Below are 27,052 nucleotides of genomic sequence, written 5' to 3'. Positions count from 1 at the left end.
AAAGAGAAAAAAGGACAAAAAAATAAAAGGGAATAGAATATCTAAGAACTGTGGTATAATTACAAAAGATATACTGGGACTTCCTTGGTGGCACAGCAGTTAAGACTCCACACTCCCAACGCAGGGGGCCCAGGTTCAATCCCTGGCCAGGGAACTAGATCTCGCAACTAAGAGTCTGCATGCCACAAGTAAGGAGCCCGCGAGCTGCAACCAAAGGAGCCCATCTGCTGCAACTAAGACCCGGCCCAACCAAATAAATTAATCGATTAATTAATTAAAATAAAAAGAACAGGCACATAATGGTAATACCAGAAGTAGAAGAAAAAAAGAAAACAACAGAAGAAATATTTTAAGTAGTGATGGCTGAGAATTTTCCAAAGTTAATCACAGATCCAGGAAGCTCAGAAGACATCAAGTAGAATACTGCCAAAAATCTACACCTATTGTTATGCATACTATATTCAAACTGCAGAAAAAACAAGGAAAAAATCTTGGAGGAACACAGAGGGAAAAATATCTTATGCATAAAGAAACAAGGGAAGAATTATATCAGACTCTCCTTCAGAAACCATGTAAGCAAAAGAAGAGTGGAGTGAAAGATTTCAGGTGCTGAAAGAAAAAAATTACCAACCCAGAATTCTGTACCCAGTGAAATTATCCTTCAAAAGTGAAAGAGATTAAATTATATCTCAATAAACCTGGGTGGGGGGGTGAAAAAAAAAGTGAAAGAGACTAAAGAGAATAAAAAAACAAGCTAAAGACTGGGAAAAAATATTTGCAAAACACATATCTGATAAAGAACTTGTTTCCAAAATATTCATGGAACTCTTAAAACTCAACAACAAGAAAACAAAGAACCCCCTCCAAAAAAAGAAGAAAACAAAGAATCCAATTTAAAAATGAGCAAAAAATAAGAACAGAAACATCAAGGAAGACAAATAAATGGCAAATAAGCACAGGAAAAAAATGCACAACATCATAAGTCATTAGGGAACTGCAAATTAAAACAATGAAATACCCTATACACCTATTAAAAGAACTAAAATGCGAAAGACTAACAATAATAAATGCTGGCAAAGATGTGGAGCAACAAGAACTCTCACTCACTGCTAGTGGGAATGAAAAACGATACAGCCATTTTGGAAGACAGTTTGGAAATTTTTACAAAGCTAAAGATAGCCTTACCATACAATCCAGCAATTATCCTCTTTAATATTTACCCAAATGAGTTGAAAACTTACGTCCACACAAAAACCTGCACATGAATGTTTATAGCAGCTTCACTCACAATTGTCAAAAACTGGAAACAATCAAAATGTCCCACAATAGGTGAATGAAAAAAAAATTGTGGCACCTACATACCATGTAATATTATGTAGTGATAAAAAGAAATGAGCTTCAATCCTCCCAGACATTTGTGAAAAAGAGGAGAGGATGAAGAGATGGAACACAGGGGATTTTTAGAATGAAACCATTCTGTATGATCTATAATCATGGGTACATAACATCATGCATTTGTGAAAACGCATATAATCATACAACCTAAAGAGCAAGCCCTAAAGTAAACTATTAACTATAGTTAATAATAATCAATCAGGGACTTCTCTGGTGGTCCAGTGGTAAAGAATCTGCCTTCCAATGCAGGGATGCAGGTTCGATCCCTGGTCAGGGAACTACGATCCCACATGCTGAGGGTCAACTAAGCCCGGGTGCCACAACTACCGAGCTCACATGCCTCAACAAGAGAGACAGTGTGCCATAAAATATAGAGCCCACACACCCTGGAGCCCATGTGCCGCAACTAGAGAGAGAAAATCCACATGCCACAACTTGAGAAAAGCCCGCACACCACAACGAAAGACGCCACATGCCTCAACGACCCGATGCAGCCAAATAAGTAAATAAATAAATAAAAATTGATCAATACTGGTTCATCAATTGTAATAAATGTAGCACACTGATGTAAAACTGTGTGGGAGGAGGAGTATATGGGCACTCTCTTTACTACCTGCTCAATTCTTCTATAAACCTAAAACTGCCCTAAAAAACATAATCTATTAATTGTTTAAAATAATTATTATTATAAAACAGTAAGAATGCTATTACCTCATTCTGTAAAGAAAAAATGTATGTACGTCTACCTACACAAAGAGAAAGTTTATCTCAGTGCGGTAGAATTATGGGTCAGATTTTGTTTGTTTGTGCTGTCCTAAATTTTCTATAATGAACATAAACTACATATAATGTTTTTTTAAATTGTAAGGAAATTTTTTTAGCTACTCAAAAAATTAAATACTTTTACAAAGCTCACACCACACAGGTATGTGAGGAACAGCATTAAAAAAATCTAAACTACTTACCATCAGGCAAAATGTTCTGGGTCAACCGTGATCCAGCAGTAGGGGCGATAGTGTTACAATGAATGTTGCTTTTCTCGCCTTCAATTGCAAGACAATTTGAAAGGCCCAGAAGACCCAGCTTTGCAGCACAATAATTTGCCTGGCCAAAGTTGCCATATATTCCTGAAGCCGATGAAGTCATGATGATTCTAAAAGGAAAATCAATCTCTCAACATCATCTTTTCTATATTTTGATAATGTTGCAACTCTAAGCAATTTTTTTTCTTTTTCATTACTATTATATCTGTCAAAAGCAACTCTGTATACTGCCATTAGGTCCTTAGAGTCATGATTCATATATTTAAATTAATATAAATAATAAAAGTAATCTCTCAAAATTCAACTGCAAGATTTTATTGTTTTAGAAAGAATCCCTGGTCAGTATCAAACGAATTCAAGTGTAAGAATGTATATTCATTATCTACTGAAAACAATAAGTATTTATAAACATAAAATAAATGGCCAATTTACAAGTTAAAATTTTAGTAAGAAATATTAGATCATGAAGTTCTAATTTAGTCCTCATCACTTTGCTCCTTTCCCTTTCTGGATAATATTAAATGCCTCATATTAAAACAATACCATCTCATAATCTGACCTAATCGCACTTACTCTACTTAGTAGAACAAGTAAATCCTATCATTTACTTTCAGAAACTGCTAGTATCAGGATATACTAGAACTCTCCAATAAGAACAGATATCACATGCAATTTACTTCTAGTAGATGTGTGTGAACACTAAGTTAACAGGAATAACTTTTACATTAGAGCGCATGGGTCCACTTACTAGGTCTGCCACATCTGAGTCACACAGATGCAACTATAAGAGTCTTACCGTTCCTAGTTTACAAAGACTAACTCATGTCTGACCAGTGCCAGCTAGTAGAAAACATCCACTCATCTCTCCCCAGTTGGTCACTGGACACAAAAAATGATATTTTGGTTAGAGAATAAAGTACTGCTGAATCCTCAATGTTTGTACTGCTAAAATATCAGAGAATAGCAGGAGAATCATTAATAATGAAAAGTAGGAGGTGAAAAGAAATACTAAGTTGTCCAGCTCGTTAATCTATGACTGACACCAGTGTAACGGGGAGGCATCTGCCAAAACTACATTTAAAAAGCCTGTGCATATCTGAAGGTGTATTTTTCAACGTCAAAGCAATTCTTTTCCTCTGTACATAAGAACCCACACACGCCATCTCCAATCCCCCTTGACAGCCACATACAACTCTACCTTCCAAATTTCTGTTTCTTCATGTGATCCCACGCTGCCCGGGTCACCAGGAATGAGCCCCGCAAATGAACTCTCTGGATGATATCTAAAACAAGAAATTTTTATCATGAATATTGTCAAATCTAGACATCAACATAAGCAATGACTTACTTATACAAAGATGTTCATTTTATACCTAGCATTCAAAATCAACTATTGTCACATTGCACTCAGAGTAATCATTTTAGCTTTAGTTCCAGTTACATAACCAATCAATAATTCATACCCATTTTGCCTATAATTTATGATTAGATTATTATCTAATATAGCTAACTTTATCATAAATACAATGCCACCTAAATACGATGCCTATGCACATCTAAGTACAATGCCATCTTTAATTTTTGCCTATTTTATATAAAAATTCATTAATACAAATAACCAAGAATTTTACATATATAATTGGGACTCAACACAAACATTAGTTAAAGCATAATCAAAACCACTCAGTTCTTCATCAAGAAATGTTTATAAAATGTTCAGTATATCTCTAAATCCCTATTTTTAACAGGATTTGCAAATGAGTTAGAGAGAGCTGGGGGTCGGGGCGTGGAGGTGTAGGAAAGAGGGGGAGAGGAAGACGGAAAAAGAGAGACAGAGAAGCCTGCTTTCTGAAATGTCAATCTGATGAACAGACAACTTGGAGGATGATTCAGATAAACAAACAACTCTAGATTTAATCTTACTCTGATGAAACCAGAAGAGGACACACCCCAGCCCCATGAGAGCTCAAAGCAAAGCACCAGCTTAAGTCTCCTCTGCCAACAAATTCTATCTTTCTCAGCTCCTTTTTTTCTTCAGTTATTATAAGGGAATTGGAAACTAAAAGCCTGTCTTTGCTTACTTCTAAGTCAGAAAGATATCTTGCTTCTTCCAAAAGAACTTCTGGCAATATTTCCCAGAAACACACTCTATAAACAATGATGTAATTCATCTCAGTTACCATGCCTGCCACCATCTCAGCCACCAATGCTTGTTTTAGTTCTGATAGCCAGTGAAAGTAAGGGCAAAAAAGAGCAAACAGGATAAAAAAATTTTATAACTGTGATTGTTCATCATCTAAACTCAATCTTTCCAACATGACATTCCTAATGGAAATTTTTCCTACTTATTAGAAGTTTCAAAATTATGTCTAGGTTTTTCCCACCCACTTCTCCGATCTCCATCATTTTTAGTGCCTCAGACTCTCTTCCATAGCCTGCTCTTGCTCTTGAAATAAGAATCATACAGCCAGACAAGCATGCAAAAGGCTGTTAGAAACAGCTAATACTGCAAGAAAATGCTGACAATCTCTCAAAGAGAAAAAGGGAAACGGACGAAAGTCACAAAAGCCTTTTCTGCCAACTGTTCATTTTCAGTTTTAAAGCTTATTCATCACTTATATTAGCAGAAGCAAAAATAGGTAGAAGCAAGTTTTTCCTTAAGTGTATAAATGTATCAAATATTAGAAGGCTAAATGGATAAGTATGTTCCAGAGAACATATATTTAAAATAACTTACCCCAGTCTTCATCACTTATTCTACCAAAGGAACGGTCCCTCAAAATTCTAAAAAATTGATATTACATATGTTGAGAAGAGAAAGTCAAAACTTAAAAAAAAAAAAAGTTTGCATGTACATAACTTTATTGGAAATTTAAAAAGAAATACTCACCCAGCATTGTTGATCACAACATCTACAATATAAAAATATTCAAGTCACAAATATAAAAGCAAGCATATTAATTTGCCTTTGCTTACAACTCACATTTCTTTCAAAAGTGTTCCCTGCCTCCCCCCCGCTAATGGAAAAGTAGATATAATAGGTAACAAGTGCTAGCAGAACAAAATTTTATACCTATAGCAAAACAAAATCTGGTTCACAAAAGTACAATAAATACCCCATTATATCAGTGCTTTCCTCTCAAGTCTACATACCTAAATGTTTCCACCTCTACCTTCTGCCAAAATTCTGTGAGCTTATTTACAGAATTAGCAGTCACACAACTCTTAGGTTCTTAGAACTCAGTGGTAATCGTAAGGCATCCCTCAATTAACTTCAAAATTCACTGGGAAAATTAAAAGTTTAAAAGATTTTTCCTTGCCACTCAAAAGTCAAAAGCCCAGAAAGGAAACCATTAGAGTTAGAAACTGATGGCTTATCTTAATACATAATTGCATTCTCACTATAAAAAAAAAGGGATTACTTCTTAAGGTTCAACCACTATCTTGCGGCTATTTTCACCTTATGACTTCAAAACTTTGTGGTCGCTATCCCTGTGTCAGACACTATGTGAACACGTCTCTCATAAGCTCAACCAAATATAGCTAGAAACATATATACGCTAGACCAAAAAAAAGGGGGGGGGACACATTCAAACTACAAAAATTAACATTTTTCAGATTATAAACATGTTGGGCTTATCTGCAATAGTTTCCCTCTAGTAATTCAATAAACTTTTACTAACAATGTATGGGACTAAGTCAGGAAAATTAAACAATATATTTGAAATGCTTCTTAAAGATGAAGATTTTTATTTTATATAATTCATCTTAATTAATTTGCAAGATACTGAATCATTTTAATCTGAATCATTATAATTATCTAAAATATTCCACTGGGTCCTCTATTGCCAAAATACTGATTTATTTTTTATTTTCTAAATATATTTGGGGTATGATTAAATTATTATAAAAAGGAAACTTAGAAAATACTTACAAGTTTTTTTTTTTACAAGTTTTTTTAAAGGTTCTTAAAGTACAAAAAAAATATAAAACAAACTCAACACATACATGCATAAAAACTGTCACCTCAAGCCCTTTGTGGAATAAGATTAGGGTATGTAAAAAAAAAAAATTGGGGGCTTCCCTGGTGGCACAGTGGTTGAGAGTCCGCCTGCCGATGCAGGGGACACAGGTTCATGCCCCGGTCTGGGAAGATCCCACATGCCGTGGAGCGGCTGGGCCCGTGAGCCATGGCCGCTGAGCCTGCGCGTCCGGAGCCTGTGCTCCACAATGGGAGAGGCCACAACAGTGAGAGGCCCGCGTACCGCAAAAAAAAAAAAAAAAAAAAAAATTAAAATTTAAAACAAATCTAAAAATTTGATTACCATAAACGGGTTTTTAATAAACAAAAGGGAAATAAAAAATATTTCATTAGAAAGGTAGAAGCTGATCTGTTAGTACCATAAATGCAAAGAAACATTACCTATTCTTCCAAAAGCATCCAGTGCTGTCTTCACAACCTTCTCTCCTGCTTCCACTGAATCTGAGGGAAAGGGAAATTAGGACAAAACTTCAGTAATATCCCTTACAAATGACTTCTAAATTCTGTGGCTCACAGCACATGACAGATACTATTCATTCAACAGAACCTGTTTCCAAGGAAAATACATACATATTGCAGGCACGTGACAAACTAAAATATAAATGATACATGTTACAAAAGAAATTTAGTCCCTAAGACAATCCTTTAACCTACAAAAAAAAAAAAAGGAGAGAGGGTAAATGAGAAGTATTTGACAAATAATATACAAGATACCACGGTCCAATAGAACTTTCTGTGAAGATGGAAATGCCCTATTTCTGCACTAATACGGTAACCACGAACCACATGTGGCTACTGAAATGTGGCCTGGAATGTGGCTAGTATGACAAATGGAATATTCTATTTTATTTCATTTCTATTGAATTTTAAATAGCCACATAAGCACTTCCCCTTAAGGATGCAAATGAGACTTTGAGAGAGAGGGAAGGAGGAGCGTGTTTAATTTGAAAAAGCATGTTCAATTCTGCATCACTACATTTGGAAAACAAACCTACTGTTTTTGTAATACTAACTACAAAAAGTAAAGCTCAATGAAATATTATGGATTTGTTATTTTCTGCTAATCAGCCCAGGAGAAGGGCTCGTATCCCCAGAGCTGTGTGTCAAATGGTCCGCTGTCAACTCAACATCACCACTGCCTCTTTCTACTTCCTCTGCAATCACAGGGGGAGCCAAGTCCCTTCCCTGGAACCCATAATGTCCTGAGTTAGATCTGCCAAAAAGAGATACTCGCTTAAAGGGAGAAAAAGTAGGAGGAGACTGTAAATTCAGGCAATCTTGTGAGCAGGCTGCAGATGTGAGACTGACAGCACATCTAGGTGAACTCTTGAAAGCCACCTGCCACAGGCTGAGACGGTCATCGACAGTTTCCCTGACATGCACCTGCCCAGACCTTCCAATGGCAAGTCTCTAATTCATTGTATAAAACCCTTCACACTTGGAAAACCGAGAGGGGCTTCTGTTTTCTTGACTGAATCCTGATTGATACAGGTTGAATATCAAAAGTGAGGGGCAGGGAAGAGAATCCGAAATCTTTATCTTTACAAAATAGGTTTTAAAACCCCAGAAATTTTTTTTAAGTTGAAAACTTAAATGTCTGTCTCATTATTCCCTTGAACTCTCAAAACAAATCATATCCTATTTCCTTTCCTCTAAAATTTCAGAATAAAGTCATTGGCAATCTAATTTTCTCCCTGGCCCATAAAAACAATCTAATTTTCAGAAAAGTCAGTAAGCACTATCTTTTTAAAGTAAATCTACTCAAGAAGATTCCTTACAAATACTATTAGAATCAATACATCAAACATAAAGGTTGTATTTGCTGTTGTTATTTTTTCTTTATTTTTAATGCCTAACTTTGACTCTTACATTTTCATAAAGATAAGAAAGTTACATACAGCAATGATTACCTGTGCAGAATGGAATATGAAGGCTGGGTACAGAAGGGGGCCACTTCACTTCTTACACTATATTACTTAAAGAAATTTTTTTTTAAAGCAATTTTAAAAAGAAGAACTCTGAAGAAATACATAAGACCTTTTAGCTAAGACAGGTCTTTTAAGAAGAGAGCATATTCATATTCACATCTACAGTAATGTACTGATTATATCATGTGCTCATTATTAAAAATATTAAATAAACAACTGAATAAAAGTTAGACTCATAAAATAATCTACATCAAAAGTTTAAAAAATACATCACTAAACATCTTTGGCAGACTTAGATAAAATCTAATCTCATAATTATACTAGAATGCCAAGATATTTGCTCAATAATTATTAACATGAGAAACAGCATTAGTTGAGGAAATAAAAAAGAAGCGGTATAGTTCTCTCAAATACTGTACCATAGTTGGCCACTGCTTTTCCACCTTTCCTTCTTATTTCTTCAACAACCTTATCAGCAGCTAAGGAGCCTTTACCAACTCCCTTGAAGTCCCCTCCTAGATCATTCACTGCAATGGAAAAATAAACAAATAAGAATTCAGTTCTAGACCTTAAAAATATGAGTTGGAACTGAAATTATATTATTAGTATATTTCTTCAGTCATCTTCCTAATTCCCTATTACCATATTCCCATCTTACTGAACACACCGTGAGATACGTACTTTCAAAACATGCCTCTTTGTTTTTAAATACAGATATGAAGCAGCAAAAATATTTAAACACAGGTTCATGTCATGAAATTTTTAACTGTGCAATGCTTCTCCTTTTTTGGAAAGAAAAAGACCATGATTCAACCCACTTTTAGCAAAAAGAAAGAAAAGAAAAAAACCTAAAGATCACTTTTAAGATTAAATACACAGGAAAACAGTATGGACATTCTTCAAAAGAGTAAAAATAGAACTGCCACACGATCCAGCAATCCCACTTCCAGGTATTTATTCAAAAAGAATTGAAATCAGGAACCAAAGAGATAACAGTACTCCAAATGTTCAATGCAGCACTATTCACAACAGCCAAGATGTAGAAATAATCTAAATATCAACTGACAGATAAAAATGGATAATGAAAATGTGGTACATAAATACAATGTACTATTATTCAGCCTTTAAAAAAAGAAGGAAATTTTGCAATATGTAACGACATGGATGAGCCTTGCAGATAATATGGTAACCCAGTCACAGAAGGCCAAATGCTGCATGATTCCACTTACATCAAAGTACGTAAAATAGTCAAACTCATAGAATCAGAGAATAGAATGGTGGCTGCAGAGGTTAGGGGGAGGAGAAAATGGGGAGTTGCTAATCGGTGGGCATAAAGTTTCAATAATGCAAGATGAATAAGTTCTAGAGATCTTATCTGTCATACAACATAGTGCTTGTAGTTCATAATACTGTATTGTACACTTAAAAATTTGTTAAATGTTCATATTAAATGTTCTTACCATAATTAAAAAAAAAAAGAAACAAAGAAAGGTCAAATACACAATGTGAAATATCTTCTCCATGTCAAGAAAGAGTTTGTTTACAGGAATGGTGATAAAGAACAAGCACAGTATTAAACTCTTGGAGAAGCACACGTGAATTTTTATAAAACATAGTGTGTCATGGTCTACCAAAAAAAGAGGTCAAAAATTACATATACAACTAATATGTGTTCAGTCACTAATTTATACCATATATGTAATTTATATGTTTAACAACTGACCACGCTTACCACATAACATCTCCCTATATCCAATTATATAGATACAAACATTAATTGCACATTTACTATTTGCAAGGAAATCTACAGATGTATAAGAATGGTGCCTATCCTCAGAGTTTATAATCTGAAAGTTAAGTATGTGGTAACTACACTAATGCACTAATTGCATCATAAAGTTTATAAAAGTCAACATAACTAAATAATATAACAAAGGTAATTTATACAATAATTTAATTATTTACAAAATAACATGCAAAAACAAATGAAAAGATATATAGATCAATGCCAAATAACTTGGAAAAAACAGAATTTAAAACAAATACCTGGGACAAAGGATTAATTTGCATTGCAAAGTGATCATTTTTGTAGGGTTATTGCACATACTGTGCGGAATTTAAAAATTACTAATTAATAAATGGCATAGAGGTATATACTAAACTTTAAAGTCTCTTAATATTACCAAATTGATAATTACCATAACTGGGGAAAAAAGAAAGCCCACAAGATTTTATTTTTCTTTTCAAGAATGGTTCTCTTTTGGGGGGGCTGGGGTGAGGGCTGCAAGTGGGGTTGCGTGGTAAAGGGAGATACAGGGATGATACCGAGCAAAGCTCGCCTAATGTGCTTTTACGCTTAAAGGAAATGAGTTTTTCCAAATGTGGACTGGGATATATTTTTTCTAACAATATAGTCTTAACAGCCTTACTGTAAATAAAAAATGCCGCAAAGACACAAAATAATGGGGAAAAGGCTTACGTTATCCCTCAGACATTAAAAAAAAAAGTGTTAAGATTCTCAAGACTAAATTCCTCTTAATTATTCATTTCTGTACAATTACTCAAATGACAGGAAACAATTTTAAAAAATCAAGATTTTAAAACATGCTGCTAACAGTCTTTTAAGACCCTTTTTAACTAAGCAAGGGAAAGTTCAAGAGCAAACTGGCAAAGGCCATACTTAAGAAAGAATTGTTCAATTGTGAAATGAAACACTACCCCCAAGTGGAAACTGTTCAAAGTGCAACTAAGTGCAGTCAAAGGTTAAGAACTGAAGACTGGATAAATAATTATTGAGATCAATGATGTGTAGTGAAACAGTTTCAGAATAGATTTATTCAAGACAAGTCTCTACCTTAGAGAGTACAAACTTAACACTGACCCCACTCAGTTATCCTGCTATCACCAGAGCTAAATCACAGGGATTACAGGCTTAAGTAGAAAAGCACTGGTTACACACTGAAGGGCTTGGATAGCAACAGTGTTAACAGATTGTATACAAAGAGAAATGTATCCACACTATGTGACACTGTTCCGCTTAAATATATCACTAAAATTCTAATCACAATAATATTTTAAAATACCATTACCGCCTTATACTGGTACGTATATACTTTGCATTTTCAAAGACCCATCTATATACATTGCTTCATTTGATCTCCATACATCTTTTTAGGAGTTTGGCAGAAACAGTTGTTCCTATTTTCACAGAACAGGAAAGTTGAGGAAAGGTTATGTAACTTGTTCCAGGCTCCAAAGCTTGTCCAGGCTCCAAGGCTGTATGAAATGGCAAAATTCAGACTAGAACCTTGACCTACCACAATACCATTCTGCTCCTCTAATGCTGTAAACAAGTTTCTTTTATCCCAATTATTTCCACTAAAAAAATAAAATAAAATAAATCACATGTGCTTGGGGAGAATACAGAAGGAACAGTAAATCAGGCACCCCAGTCAAACAAATAGCTTTAAAATAGGGAGTAAAAATGGTTAAGATTATGATAGTTAAGGACAGAGTCTTCTCAGCTAAAACCATCAAAATATCCCCAAAAGTGATATATTTGTAAATCCTCCATATAAAATCCAGTTTATAGCTCTGAAGAGTTTTGGGTTTTTTTAAGATGTAAAATCTTTTTCCTATTTCTGTCATTTTAAATAAATCAATGACTTGGATAGTCTATTAAAGACTACATAAGGTTTTTTACTAAAAATCCACCCCAAGATTTTACTAAATACCTGCAATATGCTAACCACTAGAGCAGGGATATAAGAATCCAGAGAATTCTAAAACACACTTGGAGCCTGTAAAAGTACTCTACTAATAGGTAAATGGATACCTAAATACAAAGTACCAAGTTATCAGCTATCGAAGCCTGAAAACAGAACCATGTTTGTGACAATGCCTGTTTCCCCATATCCTCCCAACACTGGACATCATTCTTTTCAGTATAACAATTAAATGATTACAAGTTGTAGCTCATTATTTTAATTTACATTTCTTTGAGCACTAGTAAGGTAACATTATTTTCATGGGCTTATTGGTCATTTATACTTATTGTTTTGCCTGCTTAAATCACATTTCATTTGGGGTGCTTTTCTTTCTTACAGATGTGTACGTGTCCCTTATAAAAGATTTTAATTCTATATCATATGTGTTGCAAATCATAAGTTCCTTTATTGAAATGTTGAAAGAGAAACAGAGTTAACACTGGAGCACTGATATTATTTGATGAGCATTACGTACATTGTTTTTCAGTGTTTTGTTACATAAACCAGATTGAGAAATCTGGATTTGTCTTTAGTAATCCTATTTGTGTACAGGACTTTGCTCTCAGAAGTTGGTTTTCTTGTTCATTCTTGCTATCCTTCAGCCCTGACTATTGGCTCCAAAAACTAGAGCAAGAAACATGCTTTGGGTCTCCTGATATCAGGGCTGCTAAACCAGCTGAGGGAATAAATGTCACTTTTAGTTTGACAGAAAAAAAAAAAAATGCAAATCAAACTGATTATCATCTTCCTCAAACTGTCCCACCTTCTCAACATCACTTTGCTGGGTGAGATATTTCCCAGGTACTCTTTCCTTCCTCCCGTTTCTGAACAGCACATGTCACTAGCCATCAAGGCTTGACATCAATTTCATTATGATTCTTCAAATGTTCACTCTGTTCCCACTCTGTATCCAGCACTGTGCTAGGTGCTTTGAGCTCGCAAGGTAGTTTGTGCACTGAGGAGTTACCAGTTTTTTCGAAGAATCGTTTACTGCCATTTCTTTCCTATTCTATAATTTCATGCCCAGATTACTACAGTTGCCTTCCCGGTGGTCTTCTGCCTCCAATCTTAATCTTTCCAGGCAATCAGCAGACTGTTGCTGGGTAATGGCCCAAAGGCAGCCTTTATACTAAGTCATCCCCTTGCTCAAAATCTGCAGTGGAACACTGCCTAACTTTCAAGATCCCTTAAAGTCTGCCCTCACTTTACTGCTTCACTTTACTACAAGTAGTTCGTCCTTTTTGCTGTAGCTCAGTGAGGGAAATTGCTTATATAGCAGTTTCTAACTTGCCACTTAATTATCAAGAGTAATAATGTTATAATGCTTTGTATTTAAAGAGTGCTTTATAACTGTGCTTACACATATTCACATTCATATATTTATTCAATCCAAGGGTTTGACACCAGCGGAGTCATATCCACTACCAATGACATATCTATAAAAGACTTTTATTTCCAAAGTAAAATCGTGCTTCCAAAGCTACAAAATCAAAATAGCTTTCATATGTATTGATTCTGTGACATCCTTTACAATGAGTAATCTGAGAAACATATAAAAAGATGACACGGGGACTTCCCCGGTGGCGCAGTGGTTGAAAGTCCGCCTGCCCATGCAGGGGACACAGGTTCGTGCCCCGGTCCAGGAAGATCCCACATGCCGCGGAGTGGCTGGACCCGTGAGCCACGGCCGCTGAGCCTGCGCATCCGGAGCCTGTGCTCCGCAACGGGAGAGGCCACAACAGTGAGAGGCCCACATACCGCAAAAAAAAAATATATATATATATATATATATATGACACGGGCAATATTGTACTACAAGTGTACTTATTTTTTGGAGAGGTTATTTACTTTTTTTTTTTAATGCTTTCAAGAAATTCAAACCCCGCAGATTCAAAAAGTCTTTTTAATCCTTGTCTTATCCCAGAGGTAACTGCTATTAACCATCTCTTGGATGTTCTTCCAGACATTTCTGTTTTCTATGCTTGATGCCTTTCCTCTTATTTTGATAAAGTTTCCAAGAGCAAACAATAGCATTAAGAATCATTTCATTGATTTTAGAGCTGTGGGCCCAATGGGGATTTCTTCCTGTATTCTGTTCATGTCCTGACTGCTACCAAAAAGTATTTAAGGTGCCCTTAAAAATGTGCAAGGACTATTAAAAAATGGAAAAATTAAGAAAACGTTACATCAGAGAAAGAGAAGCCTACTCAAAGCATATGCTAATGGTAGTTACTCTATTTGCGGACAGTGCCAGGTTTACCCTTAAGCTTCTTGACAGCCAAAGAAAAGGTGGAAAACACAGAGCTGCCATACTATTTTCACTGTTTGGTAGAAAGACACAATCACCCTAGTTCATCAGAGTCTTTTCCAGAATGGCCATAAATGTATCTAAATATTTGAAGGCCTCCAAAATGTTGTGATAGTTTAGAAAGCAACGTCTTAAATTAGGTCCCTTTAATTTAAGGGACTTAATCTGTCTCAACAACAAGAAGGCATCAAAGGTCTCCTTAAAGGGAGAAGAAGCTGAAAATGAAAGACTGAGTCCCCTCCAGAGTTCAGTCCTGGGACCCCATCTCCTGTTTATCTGCACTCACCACCCGGGTAATCTAATCCAGTCTCCTGGCTTTGAATACCACCTAGAAACTGAAAATACATCTATATAGCTTCAACCTGTCCCCCCTACTACAGAGTCCTATGTCCCACTGCCTACCTACTATCCCCATCTGAAAGTCTACTGGGAATGTCCCCTCTCTGCGAATCCGGCCCTCCTCCAGTCTTTCCTATCTCAGTAAACCACCGCTTTATCCTTCTCTCTCCCTTTCAACCCACATCGGCAAATAAGCAAATCCTGCCATACCGACCTTCAAAATATTTCCAGAATTTAACTTCTTTGCACCACCTCCATCCCTACCACCTGTCTGAATCACCCCCATCTCTGATGCAGATTATTGCGATAACTTGACAGATCTCTCTGCTTCCACTTCTTTTTTTTAATGAAAAATTACAAGTGTGGACAAGAAGACTTAATAGGATAATAAACTCTAATATGCCCAACATACTTCTCCACTTCCACTCTTGCTCCCCTAGAACCTACTCCTCACACAGCACTCAGAATGAGCCATTTAAACCTTAAATGAGGTCATGTTGCTCCTCCACACTCTCCAAAGGCTTCCCATCTCAATCAGGGTAAAAGCCAGTCCTTACTCTGAACTAAATGGTCCTATATGACCTGACCTCCTGTGATCTCTCATCTCTCACTCTGTTCCCCTAGATAACTTCACTCCAGCCTGGGATGCCCCCTAAGCTCACTTTGACATAATCTTGAGCACAGTGCCCAGCACACAGTCACTATTATTGGCTTTTTACCCCCTTTACAAAAGGTTTTAATTCTTGATGTCATTTAATCCCCATCATAATCCTGGAAGTTATTAGGTAAGGTGGCTACTAATATTCAGAGAGGTCATGTAATTAGACAGCAGAAACAGGATTTATAGCCTGACCTAACTTCAAAGACAATTCACTTTCCCCACTACAGTTCACCTTCTGGCTGTCAGGATCACACAGCCGTTAAAAACACAGGCTCTGGCATCAGACCACAGGAACTTGTAACTCATCTTTACCAGTTATTATGCAACTGCAGTACAGAAAAGAAATCATGTCAATCTTACTTCAAAAGATTGCAGTTTCAATTACCCAAAAGTGCTACTCCTCCAGTTCAAGAATAGAAAGCATTCTGCCTTTCTTACTGTCCAAAAAAGAGGTTCTCCTTGCTGGAACACTTCGATATTCTTTGTGTTCACGCCCTCAAGACAAAACTTAATATTCAGAGAACTCGATACAGCTTACCTACTGAGGAAACCTCAAACCTATTCCATTCCCAACATTTCCTTCAGATATGTGCAAACATTTCTTGAAAGATGTAATGTGTACGAAACCAAATGTCCCTTGTTGTAATTATCAGCCAAAGGCTTAGCAGTTCTTATATCCAGATTTAAATCTCCCATAATGCTTTATATTATGAAATATAAAACACAGCAATCATATTTACATGAAGAGAGTATCTTAAGTGATACCCTTAACTTTGCGCTTGGCCAGGTGATTTCCTTTGGCCAATGAAAGGTGAGTAGAAGTGACATGCCACTACTAAACAGAAGCTTTATGAGACACCAAGGGGATCCATTTTTATTTTCCCTCTGCCGGAAGAACAGCCATGATGAAAGTTGCTCCTTCAGCTGGGATCCTGAAATTAGTAAGACACATAAAGCAGAGACACAGCTGCCCAGAAGCTGAAAGGTCAGGTAGGTATGAAATTACCCTTTTTTTTTTTAATAAATTTATTTTATTTATTTATTCTTATTTTTGGCTGTGTTGGGTCTTCCCTCCTGTGAGTGGGCTTTCTCTAGTTGTGGCGAGCGGGGGCTACTCTTCGTTGCGGTGCGTGGGCTTCTCATTGCAGTGGCTTCTCTTGTTGCGGAGCATGGGCTCTAGGCATGTGGGCTTCAGTAGTTGCGGCACACGGGCTCAGTAGTTGCGGCTCATGGGCTCTAGAGCGTAGGCTCAGTAGTTGTGGCACACAGGCTCAGTTGCTCCGCGGCATGTGGGATCTTCCCGGACCAGGGCTCGAACCTGTGACCCCTGCATTGGCAGGTGGATTCTTAACCTCTGCACCACCAGGAAAGTCCTGAAATTATCCTTTATTATTATAAACCATTGAGATTTGTCTGTTAACTCAGCATAACCTAGCAAAAGTTGACTTATATGAGAAACAAGGTACTCCATTTCTTAAGGTCTTGCTTCTTACTGGCCTCTGAGCTAGTCATAGGATTAACTGATTAGTAATTTTTCCACAAACAAGATACTCCGATGTTATAAATCCTAGGTTTGCTTACTCCTCTTTACTATTTTTTGCTTACTCAGGTAAAAATATGCTGAGCAGAACAAAATTAACACAGGAGAAATGTTAGTGCACATGATAAAACCTGGACTCGGGGCATCTGTGTTTTAAAAAAGTTAAAGCAGAGGGTAGTGGTGGTTAGGGAAGAACAAAACCCATTGGTAGCCTAGAAAGTTCACAGCTAGGTCACAGGCTAAAAAGTGGTAGAAAATATCAGTGAAAAGTTCTACATTTTCACATAAACTAAACTAAACTAAATCTGGCTCTCCAGCCAAGTTTGGCAAATATTTTTCCCAAAACACTAATTTTCTGCCTTTTGGGACTTTCACAAGCACTTGCTGCAATACCATCCCTGAGGCAATGACAAAATAAACAGATACACTGTCCCTGTTTACCTTTTAGAACTGAAAAACTCCAATCTGAGTTCAACAAATTCAAAGGTAATAAATAAATACAGGAAAACTGATCCACATAAACACATATTGCTGCAAAAGGTTTTACAAAACAAGTTTATAAACTAAGATTATAAGTTAGTCACAACAAAAACAGCAGGAATTTATTCAACCAATCTCAAAGACACACCAACCACTCCCCAGCCCACCCCACCCCCCAAAAAGGGCTACATCAAACAATAAAGGAACGAATGAACAAAGTCCCTTCTTTACAAAAGGCAATATTCTAGGTCCCTTAGGAGATACAAAAGATAAAATGAGATACTTGCACTTACGGAACTGAGTGGAAAAGATGTAAATAAATAAAAAGTTGTAAGTATTAATAAATAAATAGCAATATATTTTTTTAAAGAAAAAAAAAGTTACAACATGTGCCTTTAGGTCCTGACATGAAATATTTTGGGGAAAATCTGGCAAAAAAGGCCTGAACTATACACCCCCTGACCAAATACCACAATATCAAAATTTGTCCTTGCCCCAAGAAGTAGATTGGATTAACAGAGAATGGCTATGACCTTAAACAAGGAATATCCAAAGTCTCTGTGTCCCTTCCATAAAGATATATGCTAGGTCTGAACAGCCGAAGAGTGTGGTTAGCAAGATGAACAAAGATGCGCAGAGAGCAGCAACTAACCAAAAGTTGATAGAAACTGGAGAACGAGAACGCCTCAAGGAGTTGCTGAGAGCTAAATTAATTGAACGTGGCTGGAAGGATCAGTTGAAGGCACACTGTAAAGGTAATTAAAGAAAAAGGACTAAAACACGTTGCTGTTGATGACTTGGTGGCTGAAATCACACCAAAAGGCAGGGCCCTCGTACCTGACGGTGTAAAGAAAGAGCTCCTACAAAGAATAAGAACATTCCTTGCTCAGCATGCCAGCCTTTAAGACTGAATTAGATTGTGTTGTTTTGTGGTTTTATTTCTGAAAGTAAAATCTGCCATAAATTAGGAATTGATTTCCCAAAATAAAATCCTTTTTTGTATGATGGTATACAGTTTTCAGTAATGATGTATACAATTGTATTGATTTTTTTCCCTAAATGTGTTATTTTAATAAATATCTCATGAATGAAAAAAAAAAAAAAGATACATGCTGAGGAAGAAAAGTATATCCAATATCCTGCTTAGGTCTTCTTTGTTTAGAAAACCTGGCTGCTTGTTCAGTATTTTATTACACATCTCTGTAAACAAATTGGGAGAAATTTGTCTCTCTGTATTCCCTGATAAGATGTAGGAAAACTGGGATTGGGAGGTCAATGTGGGCCAACAATTTTAGCCCAGGAAAGATATTAATAAGTATTGGGCCATACATCTGCCCTACGTACCTACCCGGCACTCATTTAGATATTCCTCACTAAGACTTGGCTGTACACAAATCCACTCCTATGTCCATACCAACTGCCAAGTACATCAGGCAAACCACTGAGATTACTAAAACCTCCCACTTTTGGTGTATTCCTCAATACACCATCTTCCAACTGATCCCCCCACAATAAAACTCATGCAAGTGCCCCTTTAATTAAAAAAATTTTTAACTGTTATAAAAGCTTCCATTTAAAAAATTTTTATGAAAGAGATTAAAAAAAAAATACTTTGGATTCCCCGATTCCAAACATTTAGTTATGAAAATGCACTTATTTCTTACCTTATCAATATATTTACACTTACAAGGATTCATCTTGCACCAGTCTTCTACATCGAAAAATTACAGCCCACAATATACCAAATTCAAGAATTTCCTTTTATATAATGAATGTCGGCTCATCTCTCTCAGTTCTATTAAGTTGCAAATTCTATGAAACTAGTTTACTTTAAAAACTAAGTTACAAAGTTAGCCGCAACAGGGAAAAAAATTTTGTTGGCAGAAGAAAATATTAGTGATGAAATTTGACCTTGACAAATTATTTGATGTGAATACAAAGGCCTCTGGCTTGTGAAGACATGGGCTCGAACCTGTGACCTGTGTATTTTAGTTCCTAGCTACTGAATGAAAAGAAAAATATATCAACTTACCAACAACTGATGCACCTCTTTCTGCAAAAGCCAGGGCATAGGCTCGGCCCAATCCTATTGAAAACAAAAGAAAAAAATCAGAAGGTTGAGCAAATGTTAGCATAATTTTTCTGGTCCACTCAACTCAATCCCTATTGCAAAGTAACTGGTGAACAATTAATTACATTACAAGGGTAGAGCCTTCATTGGTACTCTCAGCCTCTACTTCACCTACTTCTACTTTCAGGGGTTGGAAAGCTTAACACTGTATTTTCCACCTATTCTACCTACCATTTCCTATCATTCTACCTAGCTTCTAGGATGGATGCTAGATGTGAATTGGGTTCCACCATTAAACGCATTTGCATGAAATGTGGGAGGAGGAAATGAGGCAGAAGCCACCTTACTGTGACTTTTGGATGTTACTGTTGGTTAAGAAGCTGATTTCTTGAGGCTTCCTAGGTATTAAGCAGATATAGTGGCAGCTTCTAGATCTAGCTCGCTAATTTCTGGATGGCAGCTTCCATTCTGTAGATCCCTGGGGCCAGTGGCTATTTGGGCTGTGGCAGTTCCAATGGTAGCCTCAGAGGTAGTGGCTCCACTAATGGACCAGTTTTATACTGTTCCACAAGGAATTCCAAGAGGAATTGCCTAAAACCCAACTGCCTAAATTAAGTCCTTTCCTGTTTCAAATTATCTAGTGGTTTCTATATCCTGCTCTGAACCTTGACTACATAATCACCAAACACAGGAAATATTTAATTCAGACTCAAAGGTATGAGGTGTAAATTTATACATCCAAAAATGGATACATGCCTATATAAATTTTATAGGCAGAGAATATCTCAGGAAGTCTATAATAAGAGACTGGCAATTAGTGGTTACCTCTGGGGAACAGAATTGTGTAACTAGCAACAAGGGGTGGAAAGCTTACTTCTGTATTGTTTAAATCATTTTAACATGCACACGTTTTTTAAAATGTAATTGATAAATTTAATTGGTAAATTTAATTTGAATTGATAAACAAGTAAACAAATATTGAGATGGCTAAATTATCAGGCTCTTCTAAAAAGAACCCAAACTATAAAGTTTTCCAAAACTAAAAGATCACCAAATAATTTATTTTAAAATGTAATCCACTCTGAATGGATGAGAGAGAACCCACTCAATATAATAACTCCAGTCTCCTCATATTTTATCAGATCTAGGCTAAAGCACTTGCTCTAAACATGAGGTTTTCAGAGAAATCAAATACTCATAACCAGAACGCAAAAAAAAAAAAAAATGGTAACAAAGTGGAAAATCATCAGATGAAAGAAATGGGGTATGTCTCTAGTACAGATTGATCTAAGTTAATCAGAGAATTATCTCAAAACCAAGCTATACAATACTCTGAAAAGATATGTAAGTAATCTACTTTTACCATAAAGGCCCATGCAAACTGTACACAAATCTGTATATAAAGTTAAAAGTGACATTCTCCTCCCTGTTTCCCTGTAACACCACTCGTCCATTAACAGGTTCGCTAAGTGTCCTCCCATGTTTTTGTATCTGTGCTTACATAAACATTATTTAAATACTTTATGTGTCTTAGTCTGTCTCCCCAAGTAAACTAGAAAGTCCTTGTAGGTTGAGATTATGTCATTCTTTTACATGTCCCACAATGCCCAGCACATCTTTACAGTCAAAACGCACAAAAAGTTAAAGCCAAGAGCCTCTATTTTCTCTTAATCCTCTTTTAAACCCTGTCTTAACTTTCTCCCACACCTAAGTTCATTGTCAACTGTCCTCTCTTCCCCATTTCTCTTCAGACCTTAACTTCTTTAGCATTGTCTAATATCAGTTGATTCTTTTCTCACAGTGCTTGTTCAGTGCTCTCTTCAGTGGGTTAGACTTTTCTCTGCTTCAAGTTGACAGAGCCTCTGAGATTAGCTTCCTGGACTATTTCACCTTCTAGCTTTACCAATCAAAGGAAGTCAAATGACTTCGAAACCTCTCCTGACTCCAGAATCTCCAACTACTCACACACTTCTCACTTCACCATCTCCAGATCTACAGCTTGCTATTTTATAACCATCTCAAATTCACAATGGCCAGACTCCCTTCTTCCATGGCCCACCTCCACCACTCTCACAACTACATCCCCAGCAACTACTACAATCAGCTAATAAATACGAATTCCCATTATCCCACCCATCATGGCAAAATTGTTTACCTTAATCCTAGACAATTCTAAACCTCTCCTTCCAGGTCTCCCATTAAACTATTCAATATTCCAAGCTAAACAACAGCACCTGAATAGTGCAAAGATATTTCTATTCATCTCTAGAACATGCATGGGTTGGAGTCAGACTAATTCCCAGACACAGGCCTGGCAGGCATTCACGGACACCCTCCTGGGATGTTTAGCAGTGCCTCAATTCTACAGATATGTATCCTTAAATGAGAACCCCAAGACCTCAAGGACAACAGTCTTCATGATAGGACTGGAATTAGATCTCAATCTCTCTTTCATAATGATGGCCCACTGTAGACCTAATGACAGTCTCAACTTTACCACAAAATTATATCTGCCCCAGATCAGTATTCAAATCTAATGGCTAGTAATTGTATCATAATCCAGGCTCTTTAAAATATGAATCAGTTCGTGAACAGGAGGTGCTAAATTCAGAACTGTCTAGTCACAACCCATTAATACTTCACAAAATCAACTTAGTGGGTTGTAATCTGCATTTACTTAATGAAAAAGAATAGAAAAGTTCAAAGTGCACTGCATTTACTATGTACCGTGTCATGAGCTTGTTTCAAATATAGTGTGTGTGTGTGTGTGTGTATACCAGGTCTTGGTATAAAATGTATTTCATACTGTGAATCACTCACTGTCAAAAGAGGTTTAAAACATGAGTGCATTACTTAATTATTTCCATCAAAAGCAAAGTGTAAACAAAATGTTTTCCCCAAAACATAATCATTTTAGAATAAATATAGCTATGGATATAAAACATTTGGCCACCAATTAATACTAAAGATATTTTCTGAAAGGAAGCATGCGAATCCATTTTATAAATGGAGACATGAAAATACGTATGAATTAACTGTCAGAATTCCACTGTTTGTGACTTTTAATATATAATTCAAATTAATTCTGCATTAAGTCCATTTTAGGTATAAGGCACTACCAGTGGGTAATCAAAGGCCCATAAGGTCAAGGTCCCTGCACTTGGAGATTACAGAGATCATGGACAGGTGGGAAATAGTGTAAAACCTCACTGCAAAGCATCCGTGTGGGTATGAGTGGTTTGTCTTAAATTTTGTCCTTTAAAAATAGGGTTACTTTGGGACTTCCCTGGTGGTGCAGTGGTTAAGAATCCACCTGCCAATGCAGGGGACACGGGTTCAAGCCCTGGTCCGGGAAGATCCCACATGCCGTGGAGCAACTAAGCCTAAGCGCCTAGAGCCCGGCTCTGCGACAAGAGAAGCCACCGCAAAGAGAGGTCCGCGCACCGCAACAAGGACCTGATGCAGCCATAAACAAATAAATAAATAGAAATAAAAATAGGGTTATTTCACATAACCAATCTCCACTTGGCTTCTGAAATACAGGAAGATCTGGTCCACTTCAGAAAGGCCTCTGCTCTCCAGTTCCTACTGCCCCCACCCCACTCTTATTTTATTCCTCTATCACCTGCCTGAGTCCTGCAGGCATTGGAGTTTGCAATCCGCTTGATAAACACACGAAGTCCAAAACGGAGGACTCTTATCAGATGCCTTTTTTTAAAGAAGGCCCTCTCAAGAACTTAAAATCATCCGACAGAGGGAAAGATGACTGACTTTTCAAAGGCAAGGGGCTGACATTTCTACTCCTGCGGGGGTGATTCCAGCCCCCAGACGGCTTTTCAGCCACGTTTAAAACACCTGACAGAGGCCTAGGGAGTCTATTAACAGGAAGAGTCGCAATCGATACGCACAGACGGGCGTCGGGATGAATTTTACCTAGTTTTGCAACCCGCAGCCGAGCCCGGCCTCTCTCCTCTCAAGACCTGAAGCCTTGAGAAGCTCCCACAGGGTTGGGGGGGGGTGGAGAAGTGGGCTGCACCAGGAGTTTCTGGCTCCCCACTCAAGGCTGGCCAGCCCCTCCTCTCCATCCTCAGCCGATTAGGCGCCCGGAGAACAATCGTTGTCCGTCCTCCCACCCTCAACCCCACCGAGTCCAGTCGCTCGCTCCCCAAGCCGCCCCGCCACCGCTGCCCGCAGCCCAGATGCTGAGATCGCAACTACGGCTGCGTGCGGATTCCAGACCAAAAAAGGGGGACTCCCAGCACGAGAGCGAGCTGGAGGACGCCGGCCCTCTAGCCTTCGCGTACTCACCTCCCCCCGCGCCGGTGACCAGTACCACCCGCCCGTCGAACCTCAACGGCACGGCCATAAGTCCAGCCTGCAGCGACACACATACACTAGCAGAACTACTGGAGTTCAGACTGCGGGACAAGGAGGACAGGAGGAAAGGCTGGGTCAGGACGGCAATGACCTGCCAGTTTCTGCGGAGGAGAGAAACGCCGTAGTTTTACAAGTGCGCCTGCGCAGCGATCCCTTGGAACTCTGGGAAATGTAGTCCAGCATGCCTCCAGTCGCGGCGAGAGCCTGCCCAAGAGGCTTGGCTTGAAAGGGCCAGTTCTGCGGCCGGAAGTAATGGGAGCTGCTGGGACCTGTGTAGTAAAATGATTGACTCCCCTAACTTCATTCATACTTTCATCCATCGTTTTGTCATTCACTCAACAAGAGTTTTCTGGATTTAGGCGAGGATGCAGCCCCTATTCTTAAGTAGCTTTCAGAAATAGCAAGGGGTGGGCTTCCCTGGTGGCGCGGTGGTTGAGAGTCCGCCTGCCGATTCAGGGAACACGGGTTCGTGCCCCGGTCCGGAAAGATCCCACATGCTGCGGAAAGGCTGGGCCCGTGAGCCATGGCCCCTGAGCCTGCGCGTCCGGAGCCTGTGCTCCACAACGCGAGAGGCCGCAACAGTGAGAGGCCCGCGTACCGCAGGAAAAATATATATATATATATAGCAAGGGGTAAAAAGGATTTCTTAGAACGTAATCCTTGGACCTCTTGGAAACCATCTGGAAAGACGCAGAGTCCTGGGCCCCCAGGCTGACCTCCCAAATGGAACTGTTACCAATGGACCCTCACTAAAGTCCTAGCCAGGCGCCGACACCCAGGGAGGTTCCGCTCAGATTCGCACAGCCAATCATGAAACCTATGCTGAGACTGGAACAGCAGAAGCTTTAATTAATGGCCAAAGAATGGAGAAGCACAAATTTAGTTCGCAAATCAACTTCACAACCCAATTGGGACAGAGACACCATATGTTTAGGAGGGTCGAGGTAAAAGGGAGGGATTTGGAAAGAGTGGGAGGCATACTCACGTCTTATCTGAGAACAGCGTTGTGGTTTGGACACAGAACTGATGCAACACTCTTTTTCAGTCCTTGTATGGGCTTTTCCAGATGTTGTCAAGACGATCGTCACCTGTCATGGTGCTGGTGGATGGGCCCTTTAGCATGCTAACGTATTACAATAAGCATACAATGAGGATCAAGGTCTACTGGAAGTCAAATCTTCTGTCATCTTGGGTCTAGTTGTTCTAACCAGTCCTTGCTTTTCTCTTTGCAGCTTCCTCCTGAACTTAGATAAGAACAATTGGTTTCCATTCGAGGGAGGGGCAGGGATATGATTCTGGGGCAACAGCCTTTGTAACAGAATCTCAGGGGACAAAAAAATGTCAACAGGTGCTCCTAAATGATTTTTGCTTTTGGATGGTGAGTACAGTCAAATGATGTAGGTTTTCTCAATTTTGACACTATTGAAATTTGGGGTCAATAATTTTTTTGTTATGTGGGGTTGTTCAGTGCACTGTAAGATGTCTAGAAACATCCCTGACCTCTACCCACTAGATGCCAGTAGCACCCCCCCAAGTCACAAAAATCAAAATTGCCTCCAGACATTGCCAAATGTCCTCAGTTGGGGTGGGGTGGGGATAACCCCTGAATGAGAACAACTAGTTTATACTAAGATAAACTAAGCCTCAGAAGTAACATTTTTGGAAACATAATTTTACTAGAAAAAATAAACTTTAATGTTTATTTTCCAAGGTGAAAATAATGCTTTCTAAATAGTTACTAAATAGTTTCAGTGGTGTCCAATTTTCAAGCGTGAAATTTCATTTTGGATATTGTCATGCATTTTAACACAACTGAATTGAACATATGAATCCTCATGTGGTGTCTCATAAATCAATATCTTAGGCAAAGAGGAATCTGAAACTTTTTGAATAATGGTTATGTTTGGTTTCTGATTAAGTCTCCATTTGTTCACACTCTCAATATACTATCTCTGTCCAAAAGACATAGTGATGATATGGGCTTCCCTAGTGGCACAGTGGTTAAGAATCTGCATGCCAATGCAGGGGACACGGGTTCAAGCCCTGGTCCGGGAAGATCCCACAGGATGTGGAGCAACTAGGCCCGTGCGCCACAACTACTGGTCCTGTGCTCTAGACCCCACGAGCCACAACTACTGAGCCCACGTGCTGCAACTACTGAAGCCCCGGCACCTAGAGCCTGTGTTCCACAACAAGAGAAGCCACCACAATGAGAAGCCCATGCATTGCAACAAAGAGTAGCCCCCACTCGCCGCAACTAGAGAAAGCCCACGTGCAGCAACGAAGACCCAACGCAGCCAAAAATAAAATAAATTTTAAAAAATTTAAAAAAGACATAGTGATGATAAATAAAATACAAAAAGAGAATTATAAAGCTAGGATCAAACAAAAATCTTTGTATTTCCAGATAGAAACCCAAAGCAGAGAATGGGGCTATACTCACAGATCTATCCTCACAACTTACTGGAATCCAAGTGCAGAAGCAGGAAAATATACCTGGAAGGTAAAGGTGATAAAGGAGATTGGGGCTCAGCTCTCTGAGAAGTCATCAGCTAGTGTCCTTCTGTTTAAAAAAAAATTTTTTTTAATAGCCATCCTGAAACTCTGCCTGGGGTTCAGTTGATACATAGAAAGAAACTTCCTCCGTGAATGTCGGACATTCCTTATGAGATCATGTTACTTCTTCCTGAATTTTATCCTTTAGAAAAGAGCTTGCCAGATGAGGTGTCATGAATGGGTTACAGATGTGCATGAAATTTTGATATCCTCAACCCTTAGTGCGGCTGTGGAGAACAGAATGGCTAGAACGCCCTGGCTGATCTCTGACCTGTGACCATTCTTATCTAGAGTTGACCCTTGAACAACATGAGTTTGAATTGTGCAGGACCACTTATGGGTGAATTTTTTTTCAATAGTAAATGCTACAGTACTACAAGATCTGAGGTTAGTTGAATCCATGGTGTGGCACCATGGATATGAAGGACCAACTATAAATTATATGAGGACTTTCAACTGCACAGAGGGTCAGCGCCCCAACCCCTGTGCTGTTCAAGGGGTTGTTCAACCCCTGTGTTGTTCAGCGCCCCAACCCCTGTGTACTT

General features: G+C 38.2%; 1 protein-coding gene and 1 pseudogene across 2 annotated transcripts in view; one reads left to right on the top strand and one right to left on the bottom strand.

Annotated features, from left to right (window-relative positions):
* The window catches only part of HSD17B4 (hydroxysteroid 17-beta dehydrogenase 4), a 91,641-nt gene extending 67,577 nt beyond the window's left edge, over window positions 1-24,064 (bottom strand). For both annotated transcript variants that reach the window (XR_009539554.1, XM_060143470.1), the window contains exons 1-8: window positions 23,883-24,064; window positions 19,536-19,589; window positions 8,828-8,935; window positions 6,862-6,921; window positions 5,329-5,350; window positions 5,176-5,222; window positions 3,637-3,721; window positions 2,361-2,548 (exon numbers count right to left, since the gene is read on the bottom strand). Coding sequence is in view for 1 of the 2 variants with exons in the window: in XM_060143470.1 (XP_059999453.1) it covers window positions 2,361-2,548; window positions 3,637-3,721; window positions 5,176-5,222; window positions 5,329-5,350; window positions 6,862-6,921; window positions 8,828-8,935; window positions 19,536-19,589; window positions 23,883-23,940 (622 nt within the window). In the remaining variant the exon portion in view is untranslated. The remainder of the gene's footprint in view (window positions 1-2,360; window positions 2,549-3,636; window positions 3,722-5,175; window positions 5,223-5,328; window positions 5,351-6,861; window positions 6,922-8,827; window positions 8,936-19,535; window positions 19,590-23,882) is intronic.
* On the top strand, window positions 18,117-18,488 carry LOC132518190 (transcription and mRNA export factor ENY2-like; annotated as a pseudogene).
* Window positions 24,065-27,052: the final 2,988 nt, after the last annotated feature.

This window comes from Lagenorhynchus albirostris, chromosome 3 (assembly GCF_949774975.1).
Source record: "Lagenorhynchus albirostris chromosome 3, mLagAlb1.1, whole genome shotgun sequence".
Taxonomy (NCBI): Eukaryota; Metazoa; Chordata; class Mammalia; order Artiodactyla; family Delphinidae; genus Lagenorhynchus; species Lagenorhynchus albirostris.
Note: the sequence above shows the minus strand (reverse complement) of the source record. Positions and strands in the feature narration are given on the sequence as shown.